Below are 19,097 nucleotides of genomic sequence, written 5' to 3' on the forward strand. Positions count from 1 at the left end.
GTAGTTATGTCAGAACTAAAAGTGAACACCAGAGGGAGCCATCCTATGAGCTGGTCCAAACTGAGTGATTCAGTGACGCTACCATACAGCAGAATCTACCTGAACAAAGCTACCTCAAAGGTAAGGATCAGATCTTACATTCAAAAGAGGAATAATTTGATATTAACAGCATTGGTTGTTTTTATAACAAGCTTCTGGAAAGGGTAAAAATCTGACCAGACAAACCCCACGGGGCATGTGGTTTCATTTTACCCTCAGTTTAAAACCATATTTGTTCAAACGGGAGCTTTTAACAGCCAGAAAACATCCCGCGGCCTCACCTGGTTTCCAGGAAGTGTGCAAATTTTCATCATATTACCAGCCCAGCCCACACAAGCATAGTTTTGACCCAGAGCATGAAAAATAATGAATGTTCACTGCCTCCCAAAGCTCCCACACCTCTGCTTGTGCCCTGTTGCGTATCCAAACTCCCTCTTACACATTCAAACAGCAAATGGATTTTATCAGTGTAAACAACAGCTGAAGGGTCCAAATGCATGAATAATGATGGCTGATGTTGAATAATTATGTTGCTCTGGTTTTATTTTAATTTGAAAAAACTGAAATGATCCACAGCTTTGTTGGAATTTGACTATTAATAAGTAGGGCTTAACAAACAAAGATTAAAAAAAAAAAAGAAAGAAAGAAAGAAAAATATCACTGCTAATTGAGTGGCTTCAAAAATTAAAGGTCTTTTTCGTGAAGTGGTTGCTTTTTTTCTGTGATGAAAATCAAGTAGTGTAGGCCTAAGTGACTCAGCTCTATCAACACCAAAGAGCCCAAGCCTCTCTCCCTTTCAGACTCCATTATAATGTCATCGAAATAACATGCATAGTTCATTATAGTGATCAGATAAATCATCTGAATGGAAGACTTTCAGCACAGTCTTCCAGCTCATCTGTGGCTCTCGCTCACTGTGCAGATGTTAACATTAAGCCCTGAAAGCAGAGGGGAGAACAGAGGGAGATCGCTAATATGCATAATCCTACCTCCTGATGTTTCTATCAAGAGGCACCGAGCGCGTGGTTCGTTATACAACCAAAGCCTCACAAGACAGCGAACATGATATTCCCCTAGGTTCCTCCCTAAGCTTGACTCTTGAGTTTCATTGATAAGCAGTCTTTACAGGGATATCAAAGGAACAAAGCTCGTGTGATAGCTGCAGCCACCCAGGTTTCTTCTTTGGTCATTTTGTTAGAAGGAAAAGAGCACAGAGAGTCACTCATGTGACTCATGTCCCACTGACACTCGTCAGTCACCCCAGCAGAACTTTGGTATCCATAAAATGATGGTGGATGGGTAAGGATGGTTTTCTTCAGCCTGTAAAGTGTGACCAGCTGTCAGATGGTGAGCGTCAGATAAAATGCTATTATTTCAGTATCTCACTGGGGGGGAGAGCTTAATCGAGCAACCTAAAAACTTTGATGAAATGTTTTTCAGGGGACTCAGGAAACATCCTCGGACTGGCGTTCGAGATTTCTTTAATGGAAAATATTAATCAAATAATGAATGAGTGAAATTGTTTAAAATAAGCAAGTGCCAGTTTTAAACATCTTTATTTCTTAACAGTTTAAATTAGGACAATAACAGCAAGAAAGTCCTGGATTTGAAACCTTTCTGTGTGGAGTTTACATGCTCCCCCACGTGTCTGTGATGGTTCTCTCTCCGTCCTCCCACAGTCCATAGACACGCGTGGCGTTACCATAACTGGTGATTCAAAAGTGACCATGGGTGAGACGGTGAGCATGAATGTGTTTGTCCTGCAATAGACCTTATGCTATGACAGCTGGGATAGGCTTCTGCTCTGCATCAGACTGGTGACCAGCGGAGGGAGTATGACAGCTGACAGTTGGGATAGGCTCTCGCCTCATGTGGTCTTAACTTGGATAAAGGAAGTAAAAGAAAAGATGGATTGATGATAAACTGCTCCTCAGTAAGTAAAGTTTCTTCCTTTTCCCTGCATGTCACTGTAAATATCACATTTTAGGCGGGGGTTTTGGCAAAACACTGACAAGATAATTTCCAGACATCACTGTGCTTTGGGAACCTGAAATGAGAATTTGTGCTCATTTTTGGTATTTTATAGTTCATGTGAAAGTAGAGCGAGAAACTTAACTTGTCAACGTGATTTGATAACATGCAAACTTATGAGCAGGGCTCAAGATTTTTTGCAGTTTTTAAATCATTCTTGTTGCACGATAATAGTTCTCCCTTTTCTCATAAAAAGGTAATAGTGTCTAATTACAGTCAAAGCTTCTTAATAGCCTACGCTGAGGTTTACTAACAGTTATTAATTATAAAATATAATTCACAGTGGGTATAATGGAATCTTTTACGCAGATCAAAATTATGGATGCTCCAATGTATTTATTTAATAGCTTCAGTGAGGAGCGTTGCAGTTTTTCTCTGGTCCAGATAAGGTGCGCGAGGAGGCATGAAGACAAACGGGACCATTGCTGCTTGATGCTGACTCAGAGAGCTGCTCAATTTTGGAATCATTACAGCGGCAAAACCAAACAATATTACATCAAAACTTAAAAAAAGATTGCAAACTGAAATCACGTTCGACCCCTACAAGCCTATTCACTGACACTGAACTATTAAGTAGGTCAAAAACTGTGAGTAATTGGATAATTTGACTCTTATGCCATTTGCATTTACTGTTGCTCTAATGCAGAAATGACTGTCAAGCATTCTGCTGTGTCTCTAAGATGATAAACATGTTATGTTTAGGTGGGTTGGGTGTGTTTTACAGTATGGACTATGAGAGGTCTTCTGGGAACCTGTGTTTGATTTGGTTGTCCTCAAAGACGGATACAAGACTCCTTTTTTGTTTCATCCTGCTAACCTTGACATCTTCTTTTCTTTTAAGAAACTATTAGGATGCAAAGGTTGAAAAGAGCATTTCCCATAGACTACATCTTTTATTAAAAGTGTAGCTCAGGAGGTTAGCGCAGGTGATTGTAAGGTTGGTGGTTCGATCACTGGATTGTCTAGTCTGCATGCCAAATATCCTTCGGCAAGATACTAACCCCACGTTGCTCTGTGATGCATCGATTGGAGTGTGAATGTTTGTGAATGTAAGATAGAAAACAAAGTGAAACGTGCCTGTGTGAATGGGTAACTGAGGCAAGTTGCATGAAGCGCTTTGAGTGTTCAGGTAGAGTAGAAAAGCACTGTATACGAACCTGTTCATTTACCATCTACATTACCAATTCTGTAATCTTAAAACTTTTATGCATATTGTTCTCTGCGGGCATTTCTCGTTTTTGCTAATTGTTTCACATCACAGGGTTTACTTACTTTATGTTTATTAATACATACCATATGCAAAATCCCATCAGCTATTGTATGAGAATTTCAGCATTACAGAAAAACAGAGTACATTGTGGCAACACCGTTATTTTACAGTATGCCTACCATAAAGCACAACAGCACTAAAACATGCCATGGGACTGTAGCTTAATCCTAATGTTTAGTTGTTATTATACTCCTTTACTTAGTGTTTCTATTCAAATCACAACTAGCAGCTCATTACTGTAAAATCTAACTGCATGTCCTCAAACATGTACCCCGATTCCAGTTTTGTTTCTTTCTTGAACTATGACAAGATTTCAGCTTTGTTATAATTCCCCATACTCCTCACAGCACATAATTACAGGAACTGTATCAACATTTTAACAACTAGCCTGAAGGTGAACGCTGCTCATGCCCCACTGCAAGCTGAACCTTAACACTGTTGTCAGCCACACAAACACTGGAAACAACATCACACATCCACAACAATCAAAGCCGAAACACCAGTGAGTTAAAACTGCCTAACGATCACAACACTCACACATTAAGATTTGAACATTTTCATTTCCATCAGTCTTTAAGCTTGTCAACGAAAGAAAAACACTATTATACAATGAAAAACATTAGCATTTGTACAGTTGTTGAAAAAGAAAATTGCACCTAATCCAGTTTCTTTATTAAAATTAAAAAAACAAAAAACAAATCTGGTCCTTAGCAGGTCTTAAAATTAAGTAAATGCAGGACATATTGTTTCTAATATGTTTCTAAGTTTCTAATTGGCAGTATAATTCGAAAAGGACATACAAAGTATGATTTGTTTGGATGGGTTGCCAGGAGAAAGCCTTTCCTCTCTCTAAAATGAACCTGGCAGCAGACTTAGGTTTGCAAAGTTGTATCCGAACAAAGTCTATTGGACAGATAATACCAAAATGGAAGTATGTGGTCATAATGGACCACGTTTGGAGAAAACTAAACACAGCACAAACATCTCATGCCAAGTGCCAAGCACAGTGGTGGATTGCTGATGATTCGGGTTTGTTTTATAGCCACAGGACCTCTGCACCTTACAGTCACTGAATTGAGCATAAACCCTTCCGCATACCAAAGTATTCTAGAGTCAAATCAAGGAATAGAGGTGCTGCAATGGACTGAAATGTGCACAAACTTTGATTAACTGAAGCAACATTGTATTAAAAAAAAGGTCCAATATGTCATATATAGCTGTTCATTTGAAGTTGTATTAAAAAAATGTTAGAACCTCATGAGGGCTACATTTTTTTCATCATACCCCAAAATGTAAAACTTTAGAATTGAAAGCTGTATTTTCTTTATTATATTCATAAAAAATGCCACTTAATTGGTCACAGTTTTCTGTATTTTCACATAAATTTCTCAAAATTTAAACCGGATTGAGCTTTGTTCCCCTAAGCACACCACTTGAGCTTCGAGGCATGTAATCTCCACAGCCCTCCCCACGACCACTAACTCACCTTTCCAAATTAAGTAAATGTTAATCTCGAGCTCACCGTTCAGATTTAATTTCATTACATCTGTGCTCTCCACCAAAGCCCGGCTCAGGTGAAGTTTATTGCACCGTTTGGGTTTTTAGAATTACGCGCTGACATCAGGCCACAAAATTGCACCGACTCACAGCAAATCAAGCAAAAGCGTTCCCTTAAATAAAAATAGTAGCAGCAATAATACTATTTTCCACCGACATACATCTCCACCCGCCATATGTTTTATTCATATGGTTCTCTAACCTTCACATAATGTAATTTGGCTGCTGGTTTAAGCCGCACCCTTAACAAGGTCTGAAAAAACAGAAAAGAAAAAAAAAATCACGTCAATTGGTCTCCACTCGCAGTCGTCACTCGTCATCGTCCCACCTCCCCCTTGTCTTCTCCAGGCAGCAGACGTATATAAACACACTGATCCATCTTCCTCGAGCTTACCCAGTAACATCACGATAACCATTACGTGGCGCTCAGATGGGAGGGCGCACAGGCTCCGATTGTGGCCGATTTCAATAGAAAAGCCAACAGTGAAAGAGGTGCAGCCTCGGCTACTCATCCAGAACACGCTGCACGAATGTTATGTCGGCATCACCTGTTGTTCCCGTCGATGAACGGTGAGTGGATTTCTTAAACCAATGCTTATTAGCTGGGTATTAATTAATGTGCTGTTTGCTATCGTTTATTTAAGCTGCCTGTCTTTTTTTTTTCTCTCTCTCTCCACCTTCAGTTGGAAGGATTGAAAAGCAAATGAGATGATGTGAAATCCTATAAGTCGTAGCTTACAAGGGAAACAAACAAAAGACAAAAAGAAAAAGAAAAAATAGCGACTGCGTTTAAGGGAAATTAAATGACAACCCCTTCCTCCTCTTCCTGCCTCGCCTGAGGGAAAATGTTTATCATGCCGTCATGTTGCCGTGATTTGAGAGGTGGGGGGAAGACAAGTGACCTTACTACACTTCAAAACTGGGATCGCTGGCGATTATATGAGTCAGATATCAGAGGTCTTTTGGCTTTATAACCTCCAGAGAGAAAACTTCGGTGCAGCAACAGGTGGCATGTTTTTCCCGGGCCGGAATCGAGGCGAGATGCTGAGGAAGAGATGGACGTGGGAAAAAAAGAAGAAGAAAAAAAGTAGGGCGTCATTCAGCACCGAGACACTGGACAGCTCCCACGTCGAGGGCTAATCGTTTCCATTTAGCTGCGATCTGGAAGGAAGAGCAGGTTTATTTGTGGCTTTTAGAGCTAATTTTAAACCGTGTCGGCACATTCGCTGAATATTAACGCAACCTGACGGCGTGCATTCAATTAAGTCGCTGTTTAGAAACTAAATACATGATTTTTTTTTTTTTAATGGTTTGAACGCCAGGGCAACAAAGAGCAACAGCAAATGAAGTGATTTAGTGCCATGAACATTATTGACAATCTCTTCCAGGGTCTCCTCTGGGTATAAATGGAGGGCTGTCTCTGCTCAGCACTCCTCTTTTCTCTAGTTTGCACTTAAGGAGCCCCCTTTCTCTCCTCCCGTGCTTCCTTCCTCTCACTAACTGTCCCCATCTTCCCATCCCCCTCCTCCACTGACTCCCAGTCTTGTTGCATAGCTACCAGCTCAAAAACATACTGGGGATGCAGGACAATCTGTATGTCTCTCTCTCTCTCGCTCCTATTCTTCCACCCCAAATATGACCTATTAGAAAGGGGGAAAACACGCACACATACACACAAATCACTGAGTTGATGCCCTGCGTTCACATTTCCATTGAACAGCGTTTATTCTAAGTGCTGTGCTCTTCTCCTCCCTCTCTCTCTGTGCCCCCCACCCACCCTTCTCCTGTCTCCCTCTTTTGAGAGGAGCTGAAAGGTTGGCATTACAACAACAAAGGAAGGATGGAATGTCAACAGGCTTCAGAGAGAAATGGGTTGGGGGGGAAACACAGAGATGGGAAATGCATGTTGTGTTTCTATCTCCGACATCTAAAGTTCGCAACCTACCAGCACGCCACTCGCCGGTGTCCTGCAACACCTGTGACACATGCATGTCCTGAAACCTTCTTCAGCTCTGAAGCCCGTGTCACTAATGGTGCCAAATCAATACTTCATGTTCAACAATTGTAGAGTGAAGGGGAAGTTTTTTAAGCATCTAAAGGCCCCCTCTGTTTCTTTTTCTTCTTTTACAGGCGGAAGCAGGGGATGTGGATGTGACCAAAAAAAAAAAAAAAGAGTCGAAGGTGCTGGTGGTGCTGAGTGGAAGACTAGTGATTTTGTTGTGACGCTGATCAAAGAACAACAAGTCCCAGTCTGCCTCTCAGCACAAGCAGTGAACTTCAGTTTCACGTCAATGTGAACCTGCTCTTCAGCTCAGGAGCCGTTCACGTTTCATTGTTGGCACTGTTGATGAAATTTCCTGTTTATTCAGCAGGCAACAATATGAAGCCTGCCCTTTAAACATCACGTAAAATGTTCTGATTCACGCTCCGTGTGAAGGAGTTTCGCTGCACAGTAATGTTAATTACCAGCAGAATTGCAATCAAAAGCATCATTTAAGCGAGTGAATCACACACTATAAAAGCCACGTAGGGAAATGCTGTAATAACAATGCTATAAAGCCCTTTGTACAAGAAACAAAATAAAAATAAAAAAAATTGCCCAGTATTATTTTTCTACGTCTATTTTCGGGCTTGCTCATTCTCGTTGTGCTTTGTTCAAACTGTTTATTGATCATTAATCTGTACACATGGGAATAAATGGCACTTCTTTTATTTACACCGCAAAATAAAACCTGTTTTTTAAAAAAAGATCCTTGTATTTCTGTATTTTTGTCACATCAGCACCACTGAACAGGTTGGCTCTCACTCTTTCTCTCACACACACTAAGATCAGAGGAGATCCCTGAGGAATCACTGTGTCCAATTAACTACAGTGTCTTCAGCTGAGACAGAGGAATGAATATAAGCCAATCAATCAACAAGGAGGCTCTAAATCCTTCTGTGAACAGGCTGTTACTTCCTGTAGTTTTTTTTAGTATGTATCAAAGTTGTGAGTGACCCACTGAATAAAATACGAGCTCCTACTTAGTGACCAGACAGTGAATCCACCAGAAGAGGTCGTTACAGTCGTGTAGCCTTTTGTGTGCTTTCTAATGCACTCCAGAGGGTAAAAGCGCCACAAAACCAATTCTAATAGTTATCACACATCAAATATTATAACAAGTGTCGGTAGGCTGACTTGTGAACGTACTCGCAGTTCTTTGGGCCCAGTAGGTCCAAAATAATTATAGAATAAGATTTTTCTTTTCTTTTTTTTGTCTGCCAGTATTTGGTCTGTATATGAGGTGGACTCTGATCCTTTTCTGAGCTTGGATTAATATCAGCAAACAGACCTGAGGAAATGTAAGATATCTACAGTCACTAAGAAAACTGAGAGGCGTGTTCACACAGCACGGAAGACACCAGACCTGCTCTGTGCTCCACTGCACTTTGGTCTTTTTGTCATATTCAGACACATGGGAGAATTGAACTAATGCAGAGGGGAGAAAATAAGAGACAGAGACATAATCAAGTCACACTAATCACAATAACCAGCACACATTATGTAAAATTCTAACATGAGAAGCTGCATACAGTTGCTGAATAAAAGCAGAGAGGGGCAAGAGCAGACAAATCTATACTAAATAAATTGTAAAAACAATTAAGACAAGACAGACATGAAAACGTAGAGACAGACTTATCTTTTTTTGTTGTTGTTGTTCTCTTTACCTGCACGGTTGACCTGAATAATCCCCATCTTTGCCATTCGTTGCTAACAAAGTGCTTATGACAGAAAGGTCAAGCCCACCTAAAATGAATTAAAACTCACTTTATTTGAATCAGATCAGTACAAAGTAAGGACTGCTTAAAATCCAAAGCTGACATGTAACCGTCATGCAGATTACATTCATCTTTGTCTCTGAAACTGAAATTAGTCACCATGTCACCATGCTTTGATAATCTTGACCACAGACAATGCCTTCCACCCTTTTCACTCATAAATGCTTGCAATGGTTTAATTAAAAATGCACCATGGCTGGTCTCCATCACTCTGCACCCTGTAGTCTCCAGATTGGCTGAATCCTGCTTTTTCATATATAAAATCAGGGTCTGGCTTGTGTTGCTAAGCAACACAAAAGAGTCAAGTGCATTTGTTTATTGGCCAATAAGAATGCAGACAAAGTTTCAAGGTTTTTGAGGAAGGTACTGCAATAATGATAAAAGGAAGAAAAAAATAGATCGGAGGATTCTCTCACAACAGCCTTTCATATAATTCACTGAGTGTATGGATAGTGCTATGCAACCTCATGTAGCTCATTTCAGCCTCTTAATTTTAGGCCCATGATGAAAAAGAAAAATATTTATTAATCTAATGGAAGAGGCAGCTTTCAGCAGCAACTGTGGCTATTTTAAATGCTTTTTAGCTGTATTTCTGGTGTGATCGCTATTGTAGGTTACATGAGACAGAGAAATAAAAAAGTCTGATTCCTACTGATTAAAAAATAACAACAACATTTAAAGGTCTTTCTCGTTGATTGAGCCCATGAACCCCTCAAAAACATCTCACACCTACAGCACAGACAGAAACTGGCACAGCAGCGATACCACGACACTTCATGCTTTCTCATTCTCCTGAGTTAAGACTGAAAGCACTTAGTGCACACTGTAGCAGAGAAAAGTCAGAGTCACGATCTAAGATACTTGAGAGTAATCATTATGTCTAAACAGTAAAAACTGTTGCCAACAACTAAGGCAGATGGTTTCACGAGGAAAGAAAATGGTCAAAAATAGTGATGGATGTGTAAAAGGAAGTGCACAACAGGTGACAAATTGCATTAGACACATTCTCAAGAGCACAGACCTTGCGCAATGCATGTACTCCCTCCTCGTTGTTATTACTATCTGGGCACCAAGCCTGGCGTGATGGTATGCCAACTGTTCCCCGATGTCTGTGCTGGCACCCATCACCACAGAACTGGCACCTCGGAGAGACTCCGGGGGAGGAAGAGTGAGCTACATGTGTGGTCAAGAAGATCAGGGCCCGACGACTGATCAGCAGACACAGAACAATTGTGTCTGGCAATTAAATAAGTGCAAATATTTGTGCAGGGTCTTCTCTAATGCTCTTGTTGTTGGTGGTGATGAAAAATTTACAAGCATGATATACATTTAAGTAACGAAACACAAGCAGCAAAAGATGATTAACTGATAAGTTGTAAGTAATCTTCTAGTCATGTAGTCTTAACAATGTTTGCATTTAAAACATGCAGAAGGGACTGTGTGTGAATGTCTGCTGACAGTTATTCCCAGTATATTCACAGAAAATCAGAGGAAGCTTTAAAAGTCCAATTTATGGGGAAAAAAACTAACATTTTTAAGATAAACACTAGGGATTATAATAACATTTAGCTGTAAGATAAATGAATATTTACATTCTATTCATCCTAAATGATCAGCTGTGTAGGTCAATAACTGTTCCCTGATTTCCTGACCTTTAAATAGAAGCTAATTAGGAATTTGGCTCAGGAGAACTAAACTTTATCCACAGATATTTGTTATTTCAGCCATGGTAACCACGTGACTCAATGGATAAAGTACAGCTGATTCACCAGTGTGTAGTAGCTACTGAGTCTGTTTTTCCAATAAACAGGATGAGAGTGAACTGTGGGTTAAAGAGAGGCTTCTCCTTATGAATAAAGCTAAAATCTGGCTACCTGCAAAGTCAACCGCTCCATCTATAAGCTCTGGTGTCTCGGGTTATTTAACCAGAGTTTTCATCTCTAAAATCTCAAGTCTGACTTGTTTTATGAGTGAGTAGTGAGTGTTTTCTGTTTGGCTAAACTCATGCATCATGCTCCCTGGACATAAATATTACAGTTTTTACCGAATGCCTAAACACTAACTGTGAATCCTGTAGCACAATCTCTAAAACTATTCAGACTTATAGCAAAACCACTCACTGAGTGTGCAAAACTAAAAGCACAAAAACTGCTTTGCACTCAGTTTGCAATTTTGTAACACACACTTTGCAAAACTGTAGGCACAATTCACTGCACAACACTCAATTTCCAAATTTCCAACACACTCCTAGCAAAAGTATACACATGTATGGCTATCATTAACACTAATTTGCCAACTGTCTGGCACACTTTCACATGTGAAAACTTTCTTAGATAATTCGTTCACTTTGCAATCAGCCTAAGCACTATAATACAGGTAAGCTGTGTGTGCGGAGTACAATGGTGGGAGCAGAAAGAGTGAGAAGTAGAGGAGGCCGAGGAAGAGGACGTGGAGGTGAAGAAGTAGGATGAAGAGGACGACAAGGACAAGGAGGAGCAAGAGGAAGACGAGGAGGGGGCAGAGGAAGCATGTTCACTGCAGATCACGTAACCCATATAGTCATTATGGCGATTGCAAATAATCCTATACTTGGAAATAAACACTTGTGTTTGTTTTGATGTGTTTGACTAAACACCAGTACTTGAAGTTTGGATCCCTCCATGCTTATGGATCTATGACAGAAGTATGAGCTCAAACTGACATAGCCTACCTTGTGCACAGGGAAAGCAAACGCCAGATGTGTTTTGTATTCATACCATCAGTGTGCAGTTGGCGCATTGTGTGCTTAGTAGATGATGGCTTGTGTGTACTGTTTGATACGGAAACACCATTTTTACAAAGGTGTGAAGAGTTAATCTAGCTGTGTTTGCTTTTGCAAGAGAACTAAAATGTTTGGATAATTGGGTGACAGGTTTTCTTATTTGTGTGAAGAGTTTTGCTAAATTAGCCAATAGTTACATAACATGTGCTTAAGCAATCAGAAAAAACTGTAACAGCGCTCAAGATGAACGTGTTAATAGGAAACATCTGGAAAAGAAAATACAACCAGCTTTGTTGTACGTTCATAAAAATGTCTTTTTTATTTACAGAACAAAACATATTTAGGGTCACAATGAACAGTATTTCATTCATTTTTGGCAACTAATGAAGACTTTCAGTCCAAAATACTAAACATTGTTGGTCGCCAATTTGAACTACATAAATAGTGCGTAGCACAAACACCGTCTCAAACAACTTGACATCAACATCAGTGTTTCTGATATATTTTAATGTAGAAAAACTGACAGTTTGAATGATCAAACGGAACAGAAATATCATACATGGATTTTTCACTTATTCTGTTTTTATATTCACGTGAGACACCAGTCTCATTAATGCTTATACAAGTCAACAGAAATCTGAGTTCACTGCAATGGGAAATCAGCACACATGGTTTTCTATATTCAACAAACTGAGGCCTACCAAGTGACACACATGAAACACAGCAGACACAGTTTTCTTTGTTGTTTTTTGTTTCCTTACCAGCAGCAGAGCCAGATATTCCAGATTCAAATAAATAACACAAGCAGAAAGAGAAAAGAAAAACATTAGTTTGATGTGTTGTATGAACTTTTGTTGAGTTTGGGAGTCGCACCATACAGCAACGCCTACGATTTCACCTGCTGGGCTACACAGCTGATCTCAGATCTGCTTTATTTACACGGAAGAGGACTTTAAGTGCCATATTTTAAGTTCAACTTAAAATTCAGAATCAAAACAAAGATGTGTTGTTATCATAGAATGACGCAGGCCCATATGGGACAAGATGAGAAAAAAAATGGCCTTTTCGGCATGTTGCCTCCCACTGGAGGAAAGCTGAAACCTTTAACACTTTAACAGGTAACGACTTGTTGGGGTAAAACTTGAGCCAACAGCTGAAGATGAAACCAGACAGTCAGTACTAGGTGGTCTTCACCAGGTCGTAGACGTGGATGTGAACATCGTCGTCATACTTTATGTAGTAGACGGTGGGCTTCGCCGGGACCTGGTAGATGACTAAACCCGTCCTCTTCAGACCGTTATCTGTGACGTACTCTACCTGCTTCCCGACGAGGCTCTCTGGCTCCTCACCTGGCTTCCTGTCCGCTGGCAGCAGGTGTTTGTTCTCTGGATGGCAAACAGAAAAACCACATGATGCCGTGCTGGACAGCATTTACTCAGCCACATACGTTTATTTGCAACAGGCTTCCAAGCCTGTTACCTGTCGTTTGAACATGACCTTTAACCCACCACCTGTGCTTGCCACAGTTCATTCATGAATAAATTCCTCTAAAGCAGCAGATCATACTCTCCTAACTAAGCAGAAATTCTGAACAAAATGTTCAGGAGGAGAAGAACGAGCCAGAGATGCTGGAGTGTTTTGCAATGCAGACTATGTAAATTTGTCCTGTTCTCTTCCTCCCACTTTTCCAGGAGGATCGGAAATATAAAACACTGACAGTTTTATGCACACTGACAGCGAAGCTCACATTACCATACCTGACTCCGGCAGGACGTGCAGGTCCCCGTCCTTATAGTCGTCCCACAGCTGGTACATGTAGAGCACCGGGTCCTTCTCGTAGGTGATGTAATACCAGTGGGTCATGATTGGGGCCCGGGACAACACCATGCCTCGCCACTCATTTTTCTCCCCGTCCTCCTTCTCGAACAGATGCTCCACTGCTCGACCCACCAGCTCCTCCGCCCCAGGAGGCACCTTGATCTTATTGTTCACTGTGGAAATGAGAAGACACTTCAATGAGTCCATCAATCCAAAACATTTACAGACCCAAGACGACAGGATAAATGAAAACACTAAAATCTATTTTATATGACATTATAATTCCCCCAATGCTTTATTCTGATGCTGCCAGCTTTACATTTTCAATTAGATAATAAAAGACTATTTCTTAGTAAAGGACGACAAAGATTGTCATCATGTTCAGCCGGGGTGTCAAAAATAAGGCCCCGGGTGCCCAAGATGCCAATCTGGTTCACTGGACGTATTTTTATACGTTTTACAGGTTTTCTTGCAGATAAAGACTCCCCGGTGGGCATTCATAATACACCAAAGTAATTTATTAATGGATAAACAATGAAAAGACAGAAAAAAATGTTCACACTAACAATTGGTGAAATTTCTGTTTTCTCTATGGTCAGATTTCTGTGAATTAACAGAAAGTTTCTGTTTTATATTTATAGGACAGTCTGGGTAATGAGCAACCAGAACTTTTACACAATTATTTCTTACAATTTAAGCCCAGAGTCATGCTCGCAGACTTCTTTCAGCAGCATTTCTTATTTCATGTATAAAAACTGAGATGTACTGCAGAAATTTTACTGTTTTTTTTCTTGTGTTAAAATATCTCAGGGGTTAAATGTGCAGTTATAACATATTAACATCTCACCATGTAAAATAAGGTATCCTGATATAAACCAATAAGCCACTGAAATTTAAATCATTTTATATGCTGGTAAATTATTATGCTGTTTAATACGGTCCTCAAGTAAAAAGAGAGAGGTGTATTTTGTGTAACCAGCAGTAGTTATGTTGCTATTAAATACACAAAGTTCGTCACCACACCTGAGGGTGTGCTATGAATAGAGATTAGCGAGTCATGTAGAGCCTAAAGCCAGAGTTTTCAACATTACAAAGGTGGCTCTTTTTTTTCTTTTTTACCTGACTAGATCACCAGGCTAATTAACGGCTCCTACGCAGAGCCTATGCACAGCTTTACAGACGGTCATCTGCATGCTGTGGCTATGTAATGTCACCAGAGGGCAGTGCCACTAAAACCCACGAGTGGGCTACTCTTGCTCGTGTTCAGGCAGCAAAGAAAAGCACTAAATTATAACACACACACACGGAGCCAGCCGAGTGTTTTTTTTTCAACCAATAAGCCTTCTACAGCTTCATAGCTATGCCCTGCTGGTTTTTTGGAAGGCTGCACACAAACAAGCCTGCATTTAGCAAGGCAAATATCGGTGCAAACAGACAAAAACGTGGCACCATAAAATGTTGAACGCATACTCTTGGCAGGAGTGGATCATGTAGCTTTCTCCTGTCATAGCAGCACATGTTCTCAGCAACCTGTTACGTTAGAGGTGCACTGAATGATGTATCGTGTTTAAATTAATCAAGTTTAATGGCTCAAATGTGCATCCGCCACATCAGAAACAAAGAGCCTCAGTAAGTGTACGACTGGCAAAATAAATACATGGATTTTAACCATTAAAGGTTTTCTTCCAGTATTCCTCTCTACTCTTTCTTGCTATTTATTTTTAAGCATTCGATGATGCCTATTTCTCTGACTGAAGCAGAAGTGGAGTCAAATGATGCGTCAATCCACACCCTTAGTGAGAATGTGCAATAAACCTCAGAGGGGAAACAAAGTTCGTGTCTACCAGCGTGATGCGCATTATCCTCGACTGGGATTTTAGGTTTAATCGAGGCGGCTAATGCACAGCTATGGCAAATTTGCTTCACAGCGTATCCCCTCAGACCTAAATGAGATAAACACCAACACGAGATTCAACAGGGAATCATACAAAAACGTGACATGCAGCGTGATGCACTGCAGACATGACAAAGTTCATTTAAATTTCAATAATTGACTATAAAACATTTAAATTCAAGCAAAGTATCAGTGATTAGAGCTTCATCATGACACTCACCAACTTTCTCTGCCAGGACCTGCAGGTTGGATACCCGGCTGTCTTTGAAGAGCTCGATTCCGTAGACGCAATCAAAGCCGTCATATTTGACCATGTAGAGGGAGGTGTTCACAGACAGGCGCTCCAAAACTGTGCCCTTCCATTTGGTTACGTTGCCCTTCTCCCTCCAGGTGTGCTGAATCCTGCGGCCCAGTAGGTTGTCAGGGTCCGGACTCAGGGTCGACGCCGAGCTCTCACTCAGCTCTCCACTGCTGCGCTTCCTGTAAACAGGAATGGAGCAAGCGCCACGTTAGCATTCATACGTTAGTGCGGGTATGATGAACTTAAGCTGTTCCATCAGTATATTGTTTGCGTTACCTCTAATGACAGAGAGTTCAGTCAACCCAAACAATGAGAACTATCAAAATGTTACATAAACAAATGAGTGTGAAACTATTTTAAATTTAATATTCAAAGCCATCACTTCAAAGTCGAGCTTCAAAGTAAAATCTGCCATGGGCTGTCGTCTTTTACACTACTGAATCTTTAAAGCCTTTAACTTCACAGATATTGTGTGAAAATAATGTAGAGGGTTGGCTGTTGTATCTATACCATAAACAGACAGCAAAAACATTTAAAAAAAAATTAAGTGGCCCATATGCTTTCTTATCAAGATTACAATATGCCAGGTTAATAATTAAAAGCTCCTGCTATGCTGATAAACAAGCTCAAATAACAATATTTATAATTAGCATCTAAGCACTCTGGATGGACTGGTTACAGACAACTGGTCACCACTGGCCATCTTTTCCAGGTCAGTAAACGTTTAAGCTTATATTTAAGTGCTGACTGATGATCTGACCATATGTTACTACAGTGTCATTCAAAGGGAAGTATAAAGTGAAATCTGTGTGTGTGTGTGTGTGTGTGTGTGTGTGTGTGTGTGTGTGTGTGTGTGTGTGTACTGTGTCACATTGTAACAGCAGGGTCAAAGGTGTTAAATCTGACTTGCTTAATGAGCCTACCTGCCCCGTTTCTTTGACATGTTTCCATAAATTCACACAACCCTGTGAGAAACAAGACAAGTCATTTGATGAGTGTAACAGGACCTGATGAAATGTGATCATATAATCAGAATATTTCTGGCAAAGAGGAGCAAACTCAAGTTCCCCGGTAGGTTTACAGCCCTCACCTCAATCAACCACATCCATGCGAACAAGCATTACCGGATGTAAACAACATTACTGCGACAAGCCCGCTACTAACGCTAAGAATGCTAACACGACTACGGGTTACATATTTACAAAGCTAAGTTTTTATGGCTAATAAATGTGTAACTTCGCCGAGGCTAGCTGAATAAACGCCGCCGTTCGGAGTGCCGTCGGAAATGCCAAGCAACAGTGTGTCTAAAATTGGACCACGTAGGTGGTTAACGCCAGGAAATCCCCTCAGTCACCTTTCATTTTTTTAAACGAGAAACATTTGTAAGATTTTGGCTTCTGTATTTCTGCACGTAAGCTAGCTGAACAAAAGGAAATGCATCGCCATGTAAGCGCTGATTTCGCACCCTGTCTGCAGCTTCTGGATTACCGGAAAAAATAAGGGCTGAACATGAAAAAATAGCTTATATTACATCTGTGGTCGACTAGTTCACTAGGCGAGAGCCAGCAAAATAAGCTGTTTGCCCTACCTGATCAATAATTTCACGTGTTTGTCTTTGCAGAGCAGATTCCTCCACCTAAAGCAAGACACACGGAAACGAGACGGATTTGCTGACTACAACTACCAAGAGGAACGCATAGCGCGCAAAGGACTATGGGTTTCGTAGTAAACTGTAAATTTTTCCTTTTGATTTTATCCAACTTTACAAACATGCAAGGTTTCCATATTTTTTATGGAAGCCCCTTTCCGCCACTAAAAAAGTATCCATAACTCGAAATTTCGAGTCATATTTGTGGAAATTTCAACTTATTAACTCGAATTTTTTTTTTAAAGTAGCTCAAAATTTTGACGTTTTAAAGAAAAGAAACTCGAAATTTCGAGTTAGCACTTTTTTTTCTCAAACTTTATTAAAATTACAAAGTGAACAGCCAGTCATTCCAGTTCAGCCTGAACAGTAGACATACAAGGCAAATAAAAGTACAATATACAGTACAATGAAATAAGGACAAATAAATAAAGGGGGGGGGGGGGGGGGGGGGGGGAATGTGACAGACTTCATAATTTAGTACTTGAAAGTCGTGACAGCTCATTTGTTAAACATTTCAGAATGAATTTCAATCAATGATAAACCTTTTTTATTGGAAGTTAATTTAAGAGAGTTTAAATAATATTCAATTTCAATCAAAAACAAATTAAATGATAGGATTGAGTTTTGAAATTTACATTTATGTATATGGAATTTCCCTAATAAGATATAAAGAATGACAATGGCACATTTTTTTTCTTTAGTTTCAAAATAAGTGATAATGTTCTTCCCTTCAATTTTGATTTCGTATGTTGTCTTGCACAGTATATAATTTTCAAGCTATCTCCAAAATGTAGCACTATATGAACAGCCATAAAACAAATGAGTAACACTTTCAAGTTCAGTTTTACAAAAGGTACATTTTCTATCAATGTCACAGAATCTTGAAATGTACATGTTGGATGGATATATGTTATGTAATAATTTCAAATGTAATTCTCTAACTTTGTTTGTAATACAAAATCTAAAAGGAACAAGCCACGCTTTAGCAGTTGATATTATCAAAAATACAGTAGCATTCCAAAAAAACTTCCCTCTTGGAGTTATTTTCTTCGCATTATACAAACATTCTCTAATATGTTTATTGGTGCATTTCTTGCTTAAGAAATCAATACCATTTATATAAAGAGTGTTAACGGATGCATGTGGTGTGTTCTGTTTTTTGTAACTTTTCATCAACTCAGTCAGTCCGCTGGGAACGGACTTTATTACAGAGCTAAAATCTTTAAATTTGATAGGGAATGTTTTTTCTGTAATAAAGTCATTGTAACTAAGTAGCTGGCCTTCAGAGTCAAATAAGTCTTTTAAATAGATTATATTTTTATCAATCCAATTCTGCTAATATAGTGATTTGTTCCTCTTAGTAATACATTCGTTATTCCAGATAATAGATCTATGTGGAGAAAAGTTATGTGAATAACATAATTTCCAAGCCAACAATGCCTGTTGATAAAATGCAGACATTTTAACTGGTAACTTTTATATACTGTAACTACAAGACAATAGGAACTGTAAACCTCCAACATTTCTAAAAATGTTATGTGGAATGAAATGCCATAATGATCCAGGAGATTTTAAGCATTCTTTTAGCCATTTCACCTTAAATGTATAGTTCAGGTCCATGAAGTCCAGAAGGTCAAAACCACCTTTATCTTTAGGTCCACAAAGCAATGATTTTTTTAGATGATGGTGCTTATTCTTCCATACAAAGTTAACAAATAAGTTATTAACATTTTTACATGTGGAATCATACACATTAAGGGAAAGGGCTGGATACACAAATCTGGAAACACCTTCAGCTTTAGTCAAAAGGATTCTACCAAAAATTGATAGGTCTCTTTGGAGCCATAAGTTCAGTATAGTTTTAGTTTTTTCCATCCTGGGAGAAAAGTTGAGTTGTTGACGCTCTGTGTCATTCTTACAGACATGAATACCAAGGTATCTAACACAGTTTTTGACAGG

At 39.6% G+C, this 19,097-nt stretch overlaps 1 protein-coding gene across 2 annotated transcripts; it reads right to left on the reverse strand.

The window, feature by feature from the left end:
* Positions 1-11,778: 11,778 nt before the first annotated feature.
* Positions 11,779-17,185, reverse strand: LOC308412986 (spindlin-Z-like). 2 transcript variants are annotated; one of them, XM_080907749.1, is made up of 5 exons: positions 17,079-17,185; positions 16,414-16,455; positions 15,410-15,669; positions 13,235-13,468; positions 11,779-12,862 (listed from the first exon to the last, which is right to left on the reverse strand). In XM_080907749.1, exons 2-5 carry the CDS (start codon positions 16,431-16,433, stop codon positions 12,657-12,659), a joined length of 720 nt encoding a protein of 239 aa, XP_080763875.1. In that variant the 5' UTR covers positions 16,434-16,455; positions 17,079-17,185; the 3' UTR covers positions 11,779-12,656. The 2 variants fall into 2 exon arrangements, with proteins under 2 accessions (XP_080763875.1, XP_080763876.1); XM_080907750.1 differs by lacking the exon at positions 17,079-17,185 and adding an exon at positions 16,581-17,055.
* Positions 17,186-19,097: the final 1,912 nt, after the last annotated feature.

This window comes from Rhamphochromis sp. 'chilingali' (assembly GCF_963969265.1).
Source record: "Rhamphochromis sp. 'chilingali' genome assembly, chromosome: 16".
In the NCBI taxonomy this organism is placed as follows: domain Eukaryota; kingdom Metazoa; phylum Chordata; class Actinopteri; order Cichliformes; family Cichlidae; genus Rhamphochromis; species Rhamphochromis sp. 'chilingali'.

Bases quoted from the DNA above. Each gene is read 5' to 3' on its own strand.
- LOC308412986 (XM_080907749.1), bottom strand. From the start codon at position 16,433: ATGTCAAAGAAACGGGGCAG. The intron at 15,670-16,413 runs GTAGGCTCATTA...TCCTGTTTACAG, and splicing joins ATGTCAAAGAAACGGGGCAG to GAAGCGCAGCAGTGGAGAGC. The intron at 13,469-15,409 runs GTGAGTGTCATG...TCATTTCCACAG, and splicing joins GGTCCTGGCAGAGAAAGTTG to TGAACAATAAGATCAAGGTG.